This window comes from Stigmatopora nigra, chromosome 11 (genome assembly GCF_051989575.1).
Source record: "Stigmatopora nigra isolate UIUO_SnigA chromosome 11, RoL_Snig_1.1, whole genome shotgun sequence".
Lineage (NCBI taxonomy): Eukaryota > Metazoa > Chordata > Actinopteri > Syngnathiformes > Syngnathidae > Stigmatopora > Stigmatopora nigra.
In genome coordinates, this window is record NC_135518.1 from 1,117,894 (window position 1) to 1,133,036 (window position 15,143).

The 15,143-nt window shown below is 41.8% G+C and overlaps 1 protein-coding gene and 1 long non-coding RNA gene across 3 annotated transcripts in view; both read left to right on the forward strand.

The window, feature by feature from the left end:
* Positions 1-285: 285 nt before the first annotated feature.
* On the forward strand, positions 286-5,629 carry LOC144204717 (uncharacterized). Its single transcript, XR_013327958.1, has 2 exons — positions 286-1,834; positions 1,922-5,629. It is a non-coding gene; the product is annotated as an uncharacterized LOC144204717 (long non-coding RNA).
* Positions 5,630-6,062: 433 nt separating this feature from the next.
* Positions 6,063-15,143, forward strand: part of LOC144203920 (aryl hydrocarbon receptor-like) — a 49,234-nt gene continuing 40,153 nt past the window's right edge. Inside the window, exons 1-2 of one of the 2 annotated variants that reach the window (XR_013327794.1) lie at positions 6,063-6,593; positions 9,023-9,210. Coding sequence is in view for 1 of the 2 variants with exons in the window: in XM_077727526.1 (XP_077583652.1) it covers positions 6,553-6,593; positions 9,023-9,210 (229 nt within the window). In the remaining variant the exon portion in view is untranslated. The remainder of the gene's footprint in view (positions 6,594-9,022; positions 9,211-15,143) is intronic. The other variant, XM_077727526.1, reaches the window with a different exon arrangement.

Consider the following 15,143-nt stretch of genomic DNA (forward strand, 5'->3'; position numbering starts at 1 on the left):
TTTGTTGCCATAAACGTAGTCTTTTAAGTATCCCAACAAAAAAAGTCCATGGGTGTTAGGATTGGGGAAAGACAGGAGACAGGTGGGAACACTGCATCGAGGTAAGCCCGTACGTTGCGATTGTATTGGGGGGGGGGGGGGGGTGCTCCATCTTGCTGAAAGTAAATCTCCCCGTCATCACCATATATCTCTGTAATGTTTGGTGATGACGGCGAGATTTACTTTCAGCAAGATGGAGCACCCCCCGCCTCCTCACCACTATCACAACGTGCGAGCTTACCTCGATGCAAACATCTCTGTAATTTGTGGAAATTACAGAGATGTTTGGTGATGACGGCAAGATTTACTTTCAGCAAGATGGAGCACCCCCCACTACCATCGCAACGTACGAGCTTACCTCGATGCAGTCTTACCCGACATATGAATTGGACGAAGGGGCCCCACAGAATACCCTGCACATTCTGTAATTTGTGGAAATTACAGAGATGTTTGGTGATGACGGCGAGATTTACTTACAGCAGGATTAAAATTCATACAAATGTTGTTTGTATTGATGTGTGTGTTGGTGTTTTAAATTTGTCATGATTTTGCCAATTAGTGCATTATTGGCAAACAAATGGTTAATCACAGCCACTGGCATGGCAGTCATTCATGCTTGCTTAGTTGATGTTGGTAGGTTTTCTTTAACTAGGTTGAAATTTTCCAACATTTTTTTTGGCTGACCATACAGGAGGCAAAATTCTTCATACGTATTAGGAAATCTTTGGAGTAGTGCGTCAAATTTAGGTTAGCAGCAGGAAATTATGCTTCCTAAAAGGAAACAGTGGTGCCAGAAGCCTGGGTGCTAATGTGGAGCATATAGAAGAAGCACTGGCAGGACCCAAAGTGGAAATTGGTTGCTGACCAACCAGCGGACGTGAAAATAGCGGAGAGAGAGTTGTGGATCCACTTTCCGCACTGTGAGAAAGTGATCTTAGTTGAAACATTTGAGGAGGCAGGTGTGAAAAACTTTCTGTCAAAATAAAAGGAAATGAACAAGATAACCACTTGAATAATGATTAGAAGCATTATTTCTCTGGGATCAATAACATTAACCATTGGGCTCTCTTTTATATTGGAATTATTGTCTTCATGGGCAAAAAAAGGTGAGTGTTTCAATTGGGACGCAACCTTCTTTCAAAGGGCTAAAATGTGCAACAAGACGAGAAAAATTAAGATGGGGAATATAAAATATAGTTAGGCATAACAAGACCTACTGAATGATTTCCAAATTAGAATTCGAGTGACATCCCTAGGAGAATGAACACCCTAAGAATGATTTGCCTCCCAAGTATGTGGCTACTTCAATCACCTCTCTTTGGGGAAAGGGGCATTTTACAAAACAAAATTGTGTCCTGCTTGTAAAAAATGATCAGTAACTATTCTGTTATGAAAGCAATCAAAGACAGGCCAATTTTCCACTGATATTAATTTTACTGACTTTAGCTTTTTGAACCTTCCAGAGCAGGGTCTGAATCCGGGGCCATAAACGAGACGTGTTGTATCCATGTTCCAAGACAAACTGCACTACTGGTTTGACTTTTGGATTTATGGTGGTTGTGAGGTGCAAATAAATTTTGTGGCACCTGTCGAAAAGAAACAGGACTCTGTGCTTTGGTGTCGCTGCTTTTGTCAGTATGTTCATCCATTTACAGTCGTGGAGATACAATTGCCGGCTCAGAATTCAAACGTCAGTGAGGCGGACATCAGTGATGTGGATGTCAGTGATGTGGACGTCAGTGCGGCTGATGTAAGGTGTTCTGCAACCCACTGTGGTTCCAGGAGACGGTTCAGGGTGAGTCAAACTGCGACATTGTTGTCACTCCTCCAGAGACCGGTCAGGGTGAGGTGACCTGTAACATCACTGACACCCCTCTTCTAGAAATGTTCAGGGAAAGTTGCTCGACTGCTTCCTCGTAGGACAGCCCGGATGACCGCCAGATCGGCAAGACCGCCTCTTCCTTGTGGTATGGCCAGATTGCCCACCGGACTGTCGAGACTGCTTCTTCCTCGTGGGATGTCTCAGACAACAACTCGACCAGCTAGACCGCTGCTTCCTCGTGGGCCAGCATGGGCGACCGCTGCTTCCTCGTGGGCGAGCATGGGCGACCGCTGCTTCCTCGTGGGCCAGCATGGGCGACCGCCGCTTCATAGTGGGCTGGCCCCGACGTCCAGCAGATTGATATACAGTGGTACCTCGTCTTACAATTGTAATCTGTTCCGAGACTGTGATCGTATGACAAGCATATCGTAACTCAAGCGGACGTTTGCCATTGAAATGAATTGAAAACAAATCAATTCGTTCCAACCCTCTGAAAAAACACCAAAAAAATATTGGATTGGAAAATAGGTTTTATTTCTTCTAATTTGCCATATATTGACAAAATAATAAATGAGGAGTGGTTTAATAGTAATAGTATTAAATGTGTTTAATAGATGTAAAATTAGACTCATTTGGCGGAGGGGAGAGACAATGACACACGGAGGCAGAGGTGGGGGCTCTTCGGGGGGGACTTTATCCACGGCAACAACACTCGTAAACGAACAAACATTTAAATTAACTTGGATAACTATATACAGACACTCAATTTTTAATGTAACTTCACACAACTGAATTCCAATTTTGTTTGAATCTTTTTTTACCTTAGTTTTACGGGTTGACCCCACCCGGCCGTTTTGCCTGAGTGATAGGTTCATTAATAATTACCCTTCTTTGTAATTATCAATAATTGCAGGCAGACATCCTAATCAATTATTGACATTTAATTAAATTGGAATCATCAATTAGATTGGATCACAGATAAGAACCTTAAGGGAGGTTGTCTTCAAAAGTTTCCTCCCGACCAGTATTTCGCATACGGCTTTAAGGCATTGTTGGGTCTGAAGTTACAGATCCCCGTAGGTCCTCACCGTGCACAAAGGAATAACGAGGCAAGAGACTGCGTTGCGTTTTAATACAACCGCGGTTGGGAAAGTTCGGGAGACGTGAGAAGTTGACACACGCTCGGCTCCTCCGAAACTCTTTCCTCAGTCGCAAGTCGAGCTTTTATTGAGTTTCAGCATTGATGTCATGAAAAAGGGTGCAATAGTCACTGAGGTGTGTTAAGGACATAGATTATGATTATTGACAGGTATGTCGCGAAACCTTGCACATAATCTTTCAATTCGTGTCACGGTTAAATGTCATAGGGACCCTCCATCCATATCACAATCATCGATGTCACCACCATCAGAGGTGTCACTAGGTGTCACTGTTTTGGCTGCAAATTTGTCATAGAGCAATGCAATGCATCCTAGTATGTCCTTTGAAATGTACATGTTATTGTTTTACGCAACTTCACAGGCATTTGGATAAAAACAATCACGCCTTCATTTGACCTAACAATCATATAACAATTACATAAAGAAGCCCGAAGTGCGTCACGAGTGTTATGGAAGTGGCAGAAACAACATCTTTGTTATTGGCTCCGTTGCTGGAAATGGCAGATATCCCGAGTCCTTGCTGGCTCCCGATCAACAACCCTCACAGCCCGATACTGGGTGAGAGTAGCATAAAGAATCCTTGGATAAGTCCACGTGAGAGTGGACTAGGCGGCAGTTTATGACCTCGAGCCGAACAATAGAAAGACTTTTAATGATTTAACAAATAAATGAATTACTACACATACATGTATAATAGTAATACAGAATAAACCCAACATTGAGTCTCCAAAACAAACCCCTTCAAAATATTTCGATAATGACGCACGCAATTATCACGACAATGCGCGTAATCCAAGCTTTAGAATTAGCGTGCCACATCACTTGTAGGTCTCTTGAAGGCACACATGTTCTCTGCATTGTACACTAGTAGCGGCTTAATTTCACAGTCACCGCTCGCATTAGCACACAACGCTGGCGTTTATTGGTTTGTGTACCGGTAATGCCTTCTCTTCTGCCACGATGAATGTCCGCCTGGGCATCTTTTTCCAAAAAAGACTAGTTTGATTGCAGTTAAAAACTACCTGGGAGATGTAACTTTCCTCGGCGATAATCAAGGCAAATGTCTTGATGCGTCCTTCTGCTCAAGGACTGTGGAAATGGTTGATGTATTCCTTTCGTATTGCCTAGCAAGGTCAGTAACACGTACCCCACTCATATTTTTCAATTATTTCGCGTTTCGTGTCCATTGTCAATGCCTTTTCTTTGCAGAACTCTGCCGATCCATAGTGATATTGTTTACCTGTAAATGTACCCAATGCGGGGAAAAAAAGTGGAGGGGGGGGGGGGGTGCAAAGTCCGCCCAGTGATCGTAGATATATTTTATACACGAAAGAGATGCAAAAAAGGCAGTGCCATGGCCACCTGGCTTGGTCGCATCACAACATTTTGATCATATCTCGGGCAAATTATTCGAAATTTTCATCGTAAGACAATAATGTCGTATGGCGCAGCGGTCGTATCACAAGGTTCGACTGAATGTCCGTGGGCCCTCCTTGCCTGGTATTTGGGATTTTGTTGTTTTTTTGTCATTTTTTGGGACATCGGTAATTCGTCCCTTAGGTAAAAGGTTATATTTCACATTGAGTTAGTCAGGTTTTGTTGGGTGTTTTTCACTGCGTGTCCTGGCCTTGTGATTGCCCATTGAGTTCACCTGTCATTCCCCACCCCTGGTGTATCTCCTTCTTGCTGCCTCTTGGGTGACTCAGGTGTTTATGATTGTCTTGTCAACCCATGTCTGTCTATTTAAACCCTGTGTTTACTTCATTCCGCACTAAACAGAATGATCCAGCCAGCTGCGGAGCCAGCGGGATGACAGCCTGCCCGTCAACTTGAAGGACGAGGGCCCTGACGGCGGTGACTTGCAGGGCAGGGGCCCTAACGGCAGCGACCCATCCTGGTTCTAGGGTGAGGTGGCCTGCGACATTGCTGTCGCCCCTCCAGAGGCCATTCAGGTCCAGGCGCCCGAGCTGCAGGCTAGCACGGACGACTGAACCCTGCAACAATTTTTTTGGTGTCACATTGCTGCCTTGGTTAGGCTAATCAAATTTACAAATCTAGTTTTTCTCCAAACACCATGTTGATCTGTGGCAAATAAGCATTCCCTGGAATAGAATTTGCTTTGTTCCACAGAGCCTGTAAGAGAAGGATACAGCACTTACTTAATTACCAGAAAGTGGCAGAGAATGCTTTTACTAGTTGTCACAGGCTTGCTAGTTTTGGAGTTGCATGACCTTGCTTTAGCTTCACTTGAAAAGTCTGTCTTGAAAATGGCTTTGAAAGTAAATCTGCAACCAATTTCTTCAACCATTGTGGCTTGACAAAAACGCTATTAAATAAACACAACAGACAGGCAAGTTGAAATGATTTAATAAGTGTTCATGAACATAATATAATTAGCAGCAGTCTATGATTCAGTTATGTTTTAGGCCAGCAGAGAAGGTCTTGCAGGCCCAAACGGCCCACTACTGTAAAAGAGTAGTGTGTTTGAGCAATTTTCTGTAACTTAGGTATGATTTCAGGCTCTGTGGTCAAAGAAGAACTGAAACAGTTGGACAGCAGGTCTCATTCACCATCTTTCTGAATGCAAATAAAATACTTCCGATGAGTATTTATTATTCACCAAATAAGTTGATTTTGGGTTGGGTCGGCTCTATTCAGGTGCCCATTGTATATTGGTATGTTATTTCTATTTTGAAACATGATGAAATTATTTATTAATGCGTGTATTACCATTAAGAAAGGGTGCTGCGTAATGTAAGAGTCTCTCACACATGACCCATATTCAGACATAAAACCTCCATCGCTCATGTTCCACACTCCTAAGGGCTCGCTTGGGTTTCGTTCTCACGCGTTATGGGCCCGAAAGAACACCCCCCCCCCCCCCCCACGCCCCCCACACCCCCCCCTCCTCTACGAGCGCGCCACCGTTTAAATAGTTCCTCCTCCTCTTTGGATCGACGAGGACCAACGAGATTGCGCCCAGGTCGTCAATATGTGCCGGGCTGGCGCGCCCACCCGTGGAATGCGCGCCCCCGTGGGCTCACCACCACCCCCTCCCTCTGCCTCCTCCGCAGCCTGCATCAGTGCCGCTATTTTTTCAGGGTAGCGCCGATGCTCACGCATAACATTAGTTTTCACACTTGCTTCTAGTTTTCTTCTAGTTTCACAAGATGGAGTGATCGGGCGTGCACCTGCCGCACCTATTGCGAGGGCAGCGGTCGCGGGTGGACGGAACAAATTAAGCGATCTTGGAACAAGTGCATATTTTCAATGGGGCAACTATTGTGGATTATACCAACGATCCTGGAGCGTTGTGGTGCATTTTGAAACAAGGGTGGAATCCGTCCAGTTGGGAGCTAGCTTCATCACTTGAGAGCAGAGTATTTGTATTATTGTATGGTGAAAAGGAAATATTCCGGTTGGGTGGTTTCGTTGGAATAAAAGAAGATTATTTGCGCTGATCGTCCATGTAGCGCAGAAAACTGCCGCAGAGTGTTTGCTGCCCATCAGGCTTACATAAGCAGCAGCGTCATGTATGCAGGACGCAAGAGGAGAAAACCGGTCCAGAGAGCGTAAGTTATCTCCATTTTGTACGACATTTACTGTCGTAACAAAGAAAATAAGCTGGTTGGTTTCATATTTGTTTGTTTATCTTAGTTTAGAGAATTACAAAATACGAAATTTAACATGTATTTTATATGCATTTTTCCCTCAGATTTTATCTCGTACAAAAAATTGCAATGTATTATATTTTCAAATTCAGATCGAAAGTGTTACTTGTTAACCATTAAAAGGATCTTTGCGGCTAGTGTTGTGCACCAGGCGGCTTTAATGCCTGAGGATTATTGCAGGCCTGCTACTTCCAAAGCCGGATTTTGACCTTCAAAACCAACACGCGCGAAATATCTAAAGCTCCACACAGTCAACACATTTCCGTGAATACGTGCAAACGAAGAATGTCAATTGAATCCTTTAGATTGAATTTATTTAGGCTCGGTTAATTCTCCAGATGGGCGGATTGTCATAAACCCTCGTATTTTCTTTATTTCGTTTCATGAAGCGCACCAATAAATTCGAAACTAACACACGCAGACGCACACACAAGCGCGCACACTCACGAAATGATTCTATTTAAAATAATTAAATATTTACCACAAATTCGTTTGCTGGTTATGCACAATATTGCCATCAATTCAATATAATATGATTGTGTTAATTAAATGTTTTTTTAAAAGACTGTGGGTTCATGAATGTCAAAATAATAAAATGGAAAATGCTAAACCTATGGCTGCAATTAAAATACTATTGGCACATATTTACAGTCGTTGTAGCAAATGTGTTACATCCTTGTTTACCTATTATAGTTGCAGGATTTTTATTATTTAATTTTTGAAATCTAAATGTAAATGTTTATATGTGAACACATTCTTCCCAACAAACATTCAGAATAAGGCGTATTTTAAGTCCATTGTAAAGTTAGTGAATTGTAATATATTTTTTTCTAATTTAGGATTTTTTTTTCCTTTGAGGATTTCCTTTTGTGAGCACATACGATGTGGCAGGACGAAAATAAATAAAATAAGCATGCAGACAAAGGCCAGCAGAACTGAGCAGAGTAGGTCGAGTTTGTTGATATTTATCTCATGGTCACTGATAAGAGAGGCGAAAAAAAAATCTCCATTTTGCATTTTTTTTAGGGAGGGTGGGGGCGGGGTTATTTGAAATAACAATCTGTTGCGATCTACAACGATATTGCATACTGCTTTGTTCTGTTGGGGAATAAAATAATTTTGTTCAACAGTCAGCTGTAAAACATGATAAGAATACTAAAGACAATAAGAATGTAAAAAGAATGAACGCAATAAGATCAAATAAAATGATGTTAGCATATATTTTGGATTATGAGTATCAACACAATGTTTAACTTGTGAAATTGGCAGATGCATGGGAAAATTATGGTCATTTATTAATTCATTCCTTTTCTGAACTGCTTATCCTCAGAAGGGTCATGGGGTGCTGGAGCCTATCCCAGCCAAATATGGGCACCATGTCTGGATTGAAATTGTTGGCTAGCCAATCGCAGTGTACAAGAGGACAAGGAACAACCATTCATGCTCAGATTCATACAGAGGAGAAATTTAGAGTGTCCAATCAGCCTACTATGCATGTTTTTGGATTGTGGGAGGAAAAAGAAGTACCTGGAGAAAATCTTGGGAGAGAGCCCAGGGAACGCATGTAAACTCCACACAGTGAAGACTCATCCAGGATAAAACCCCTGACCTCAGAACCGTGAGGCTGGTGCACTAACCACTCTCTACGGGGCCACCTGTTGTCATTTACAGCCAGAAATTTGTAGGGCAATAGTTTTCAATTGTTGTTCATCATATTGACAGTAGCTTTATATTATATATTTTGATCAGATGTTTATTGCAATTAAAAAAACATAACTTAGCTAGTGATAGATCTGAAATACAACTTTAGGAGCAGGTTAAGAAAGAGTGAGATCAATTTAACAGGAAAAAGGTTTATTACCAAACTGCAAAGTGGAGACTGAGAGCTCTAACAGTGGAGTCCTGTTCAGAGCGATATTTTTGCACCTCTAGTCGAATGACCAGTGAGTGTGTCTTAAATATAGGCAAAACTGACAGTTGTCACTAGGACTTTGAACAGATACATTTCAGTCGTTTGCAGGGCAAAAAGTAATTGATCAGTGTCGGACAGTTGAGTATTGGTGCTGACATGTCATCCCAATCACAAGACTAAGATTGATTATTCCGTCAAACAGTTGGGTGTTTATGCTGACATGTCAGACATCAGGATGACTACGATGCTATTATACTTACAAAAACTGATACAATATGAACAAGCAATTGCAAAGATACATTGTCCTACCTTACAGCTAGTATGATACCAACTACATGTACAATAACAGACTATGATCTCTAATGTAAAAAAAAAAGAATTGACTTGCACTTTAAAACACTTTTGTCCCATCCTGCAGAGTGAAACAGCCATCCAATGAGGGTGCAAAGTCCAACCCGTCCAAGCGGCATCGGGATCGCCTCAACGGGGAACTGGAGAGGCTGGCCAGCCTCCTGCCGTTCCCCGAGGATGTAACGGCCAGCCTGGACAAACTTTCCATCCTGCGACTGAGTGTCAGCTATCTGCGAGCCAAAAACTTCTTCTCTGGTAAGTTCTGTTTCAATGATGCAACAATGTCAGATTGTGGATTTTACAATGGCAAATAGAATTTTGATCCTGTTCCTGTAGCTTAATCAGTATAATTTGCTGCAGACGTAAGGCTATGGAGCATGTTTTGCCAATGTGGTGCCTGCAACCTGTTCCAAAAGTAAATTGACCATTGGAAAATATTAAAACTGACAAAGATGTAGGTAAGCTTTAGGTAGCTACTTGATATTTTGACTTCTCTGTGGAGGAGTTACTGACAGTGAAATAGTTCTCGAGAAATGGGTTGTGATCAAAGGCCTAACTCCCAACTTTTAAATCTACTTCAAAAGTTTGCAGTGGATTGTCATTGCCTTAAAAACAGCACAATAACCAATTCACTTGTAGTATTTTGGCCTTTTTCCTGTAGCTTAATCAGTATAGTCTTCTTCAGACGTAAATCATTTTGCCAATATGGTGCCTGCAACCTGTTCTAAAAGTGGCATTTGCACTTGTTTAAAGCCTGGAGCAAACCTCAGTTGATGAAAATCGAACGTTCTTCTGGTACCACAATCAAAAAATCGTAATGTATCATTTAAAAATATCAAAATCTATTATTTGCTGGTTTTGCTGTCTCCTCAAAACATTCTACAGTTTAGAGTTTCCATTTGATTTATTTGCACAACTTCGTGGGGACAATTGGACTTGGCAAATCAGCTGTTGCGTTTCACTTTTTTTTTAAATCCTGAACACTGCGCATCTTTGTGTGAGGAATTTACAAACGTGATGTATCTGCCAAAATACACGAAACGGGCTTCGCTATGGCAGACATGACACACAGCAGCATCCTGTGAAGTAGAAAGTTGGACTTGAATAGAGGGAAGCCGTTGGAATGGGTGATGTCACCTGGGTTTATCCAGTTGTCTTGTACAGTCAATGGTTATGATAGAAACTGAACCCCAGTGGTGGGCCGTGCATTTCACACCTGGGCCTTCAGTAATACTGCGTGTGAATCAATTCAACCCACAATAAGTATTTTACGTGCATAAAACCTTTACTGCAGCTTCAGCTGCAACACATAAAAAGAATCAATAATAACCTCAAAAATGTATATATTATTTCAGAAAATAGACACATTTTACTCAACAAAATTATTTTTATTCATGCACAAAATCCATCCTCCTTTTTTTTCCCCAAGAAGATTTCAATTGTCGTAAAGACTACATGTGCATTTCAGGTCGATCAACAAGTTCTTTCTATTGCCATCAAAGCTAATGCTGAAAGTCTAATATTTCCTGTTGTATTTCTAGAATAAGTTTTGATTCTATTTTGGGCTGAAAATGTCAGTTCGACAGACGCAGTGGACATGGAGATGGTCACTGCCAAACACACTAATGTGTACAGCTGCCCCATGCTCTCACTCAGATTTTTTTGCTGAAGGAAGTCAAGGAGATCAGTGGGAGATTTTCCTGTAAAATCATCCATAGAATACATCACAATCAGTTCTGTTCTTAGCCGAGGCAGATCGAAAAGTTTTCCCTGGCTCTGAGTTAAGGTGGAGAAGGCTGCATTTGGGAAAGTTTCCTGGTATTCACGAAACATCTGCGAGTCGAGGAGGGAGGGAAACATCAGTCTTTCGTGGTCTTGGAATCTGGTCCGCGTCTGGCAAATAATATTGTCCAGAATCCTGTTGTGAAGTTGTTGGTAGTGCACGCGAGAATCTTGCGCTTGGCCTCTGCGTGTGCTTGGAGCACCCGCACTGCGTTCGGTGGCCTCGTAGATTTCCTCATTTCGGCTACTCTCACGTTCAACTGTGTAACAAAACTACTTGACTCTTGCGAGACAAAACTGTACATCCAGTTTGTTGTTCTGTAGTATTGAAAAAAGCATGTCTGAATGATCAAAAATTCCACTAATGAGTGAAGCAAAAAAAAACAATTCAAAATCATCCAGACGTGATTTAAATCCATCAGCACAACGCACAGACTCCTCGTTGTTCTGGTCATGATGCTCCAGGATGTGATGAAACAGTTCCTTTAAAGCAGCTCTATTCTCAAATACTGTATTGACCGCTTTGGATGCGTACTGCCACCCAGTTGGTGCCAGACGGGGCAGACGCCGCTAGCAGATTTCGTCCAGCAGCTGTGTGCGTCGAGGTGATCTCGAAAAAAATGCAGCAAAGCCACTCAGGTGAGAAAAAAATATCTTGCACTCTTTAAGCTTTGAGGCCCCCTGAGTCAGTACTAAATTGAACCGGTGTGCATAGCAGTGTATAAATAAAGCTAACGGTGCTCTCTCCTTAACTTTAGCCTGCACCCCATTAAATCCAGAAGAAATGACCGCTGCACCGTCATATCACTGTGCCACAACTTTACCCAGATATTCATTTTCCACCAAAAATTGAATGAGACCTGCAATGTCATCGGCTCGCTTCCCACTGGTAACATTTTCAAATCTGACGAAGCGCTCCTTGTCACCTTTGCCCGTGACGTAACGCAGAACCAGTGCAAGCTGTGCTGCATTACTCGCGTCTGTTGTCTTGTCCACCATTACAGAGACAAACTGGGCTTTTTTAATTTCGCTTCTGATCTCTGCCTCCATCACTTCAACAATAGCAGTGATCAGGTCGTTTTGTATTTTGCCCGACGTGCCACTAAACACTTTATTGGTGGACAGGTGGTAATGTAAATCCGTGTTTTTCTCAGCAATGAGAGAAAGAAGTTCCACATAATTTCCTTTGTTTGGGGAGGCAGCGCTTTCATCGTGTCCCCGAAATGAAAGTTCCTGCTTGCCCAAACGAATGACGCAGTCTATCAAACTTTTTAAGATTTCCCTATTTTTCTTTACCTTTTCGTTATGGCGCGCCGTTTCTCTGTGCACTTGCTCGTTAAATTGTATCTCCAATCGGGATTCTCCAAAAGTCTTGGAGCGCACCGTTGCTTGTAAGTGTCCGGCAGAGCTTTGGTGTCTCGTTGCTGCTTTGGTTAAACAAGTCAAATATGCAAATCCAGTGTTGTTACAAATCCGAAACCAAATCCACTTGTTTTCCTGCGTCGGCCATTGTAGGTGAAATTTGTTAGCTCTGGCTGGCTCACTCTGGCTTTGACCCGCCTACTCGATGACTGGCCAATCATCGTTGGTGAAAGCGATGGCCGACTTCTTACAGTTGATTGGAGTTGTAGTAATGATAAGCACAAACAGACACCACATTATTCCAGTGATTTTATAGCAGGGGGAAATAGTCCTTAATTTTTAATTTAGACAGCATGTGTACACGTGCCGTCAACCGGATTGAGTGTGAGCGGGTTGAAGTGTGATCTTTAAAGTTTTGCGAGATTGTGAAAATCCCATCGTGACAATTAAATGTAGCTGTACTCCAGTCTACATTTGGAAAAACCCCAAAAAGGTGGCGTTATTTTGGGTCATGATCTTCCAGACAGAAAAGCTGCAATGCGACCATCAGCTGCTCTCGATTGATGAATAATTCACAGGAACTCTTGACGTTTAAAGAATTTATGAAATAGAGACAGAAAAATGTTTGTTTAAGGTGAAGCCTGTTTGGGGTGGAACCAAGTGGTGGGTTGGGGATAGCCAGTAGCCTTCAATGCAAACTTGACTGCACAACAGTTGTTGGGTTTCAGAAAGACCCTTTTTTTTCTTTTTTTGTTTGTTTAATATTTCATGAGATTCTTTAGATAACCCTCCCTCAACAATATATGGACATTTTAGGTCTCGTCGCATGAATTATTGATTGTTTTTTCATAGCAATAGGTCACACTCTCTTATTAGGCACATAGACTCGTCTTCTTGTCTAACTGCATTAGCCTAGTTCCTGTATATGCTTGCTAAGTAATTAACAAGCTCAAGGGTGCTTTCTTTAGGCAGGCAGATGCACTTGAGGGCTTCGTTGCTTTGGGCAACCTTTGTGGTCAGCCATAATTTGTTGTATGTAAACACGCTAAATCTTGCTTGTCAGGGGCAGAGGCTTTGAGAGGAGGCAGAGGAGGGTGTGGTGGGAATGCTTCATATGGTGTTCACTCAGGGACTGTTGTACTCGTCTTTGTTAGAAAAATATCACTAACCACTAACATGCTTGCAAGTTGTTTTTAAAACATTTGTCTTCATACTGCACAATTTTGAACAAATCCACGGGAGTTAGGCTAGCATTATCCATTTTCTAGCCTGTCAGTCATCTTAGTTGTTGTCAAAAGGTACAATGGTCTGGCCTATCTTAACCAGGTTGAGAATGAAAAAAAGTTGGGTCTTTGGTGGGGGGTGGACTCGAGGGTTGATACATTATTTCAAAACAACCAAGGATGACTCCAGGACATGTTTTTAAGCATATACCCCCCAATATATATACCTTTACTTACGGTTATGAAACGCTTGGATATGTAAATGAGTTCCTCAAGATTCAAAATGAAGATCCAATTTACGAAAACGTCGATACATTTCCTGTATCGGTTATTTTGTTTAGAAATTGTCGCAGATGCATTGCTTCTTGCTTAACAATTTCACTTAACTCGACTGGGCTCTCATCAGCTGTCTCACAACAACAGGTCTGTGTTTCTTTAAACACTTAGATGCCAAAGAAATCATGAAAAAAATCCTTAAATAAAAGAATATTTACAATATTTGTAAGCGAGTTTTCCGATGGAAAAATGACATTCACATGGAAGTTTCACTATCTCAAGTGAAACATTCAGCAATAAAAGTCATTTGAATGAGAAGTGAGAAGGACAGACATGAAATATTAGGTAAAATTTAAGTCAGATTTGTGCTTATTCTAATGACATGTATTCATATATATTATTCATATCATTAAATTTTATTATAACTAGATTATTTATGGGTAGGAGACATGCACCTGCTTATGGTAGTTGTGATACTTGTGTGTGCTCATAGCGAGCAATTATGATGTTGCTCACACTGGTCCTCAGTGTGCTCCTAGCAAGCAATTATGATGTTGCTCACACTGGTCCTCAGTGTGCTCAAGGAGGTTGTCTCTATGTCCAGACATGTGAAAAATTAGAGGGAACATTGGTTACGTGCGGATATCCTGAATTGGTTATAAGCCAATCGTGGGGCACAATGAGATGGACAACCATTCACACTCATACCTACGGACAATTTATAGTTCTTAACCAGCCTACCATGTATGCTTTTGGAATGTGGTAGGAAACTGAAGTACCTAAAGAAAACCCACACAGTTATGGGTGGAACATGTAAAGCTCCAAAATAGGAAGGTCAGAACCAACCAGGGATTGAACCCTCAAACATACATGGATAAAAAGAAAAACATTTTCTTTTCTAGGGAGAACGTTGGTATTTTTATTGATGTTGTCAAAATGACAATTTAAATGATCAACAAAATCTTCAAGTGACTTGGCAATTATTTATTAGGCTAAGGATTGGGAGAAATGGTAGCACACAATGCACATACATGCTCAGCACACAGCCAAAACAACAAATGAGCAGCCATGTTTTTGGAACATGTGGAAGAGCCCTGCACTCTCACGGCAATCTATGCCCGATGGTAAACCTGACAGTGACCATACTACACATCTTTCTGTAGAAAAAGATGTGTGCTATATAATCAAGTGTTTCATCCCTTAATATTCAACTATAATACTGCCCTTGCATCCATCCTTCTCCCTCCCTCACAGCGACATAATACGCCACTGTGAGGAATGCGGTCCGAGGAAAGGGAGAACCTTTTAATCATTTATGAGGCAACCCAAATCCTATCACACCCCTCACCACATAAGGTTACATGCCAACATGTGATGGAGAAAATCTCAGAAGGCATGAAACCGGCACAGGGTGCTGAATTGGGAAGTGTGTTTCTTGTGTTGCGTGCACCGATTTGTAAATGTGTATGGGCGAAGACGGTGGAACATGTACATTGCGTGTTCATTTTGCAATATTCGAGGGAGATCGAGAATTGAAACATACTA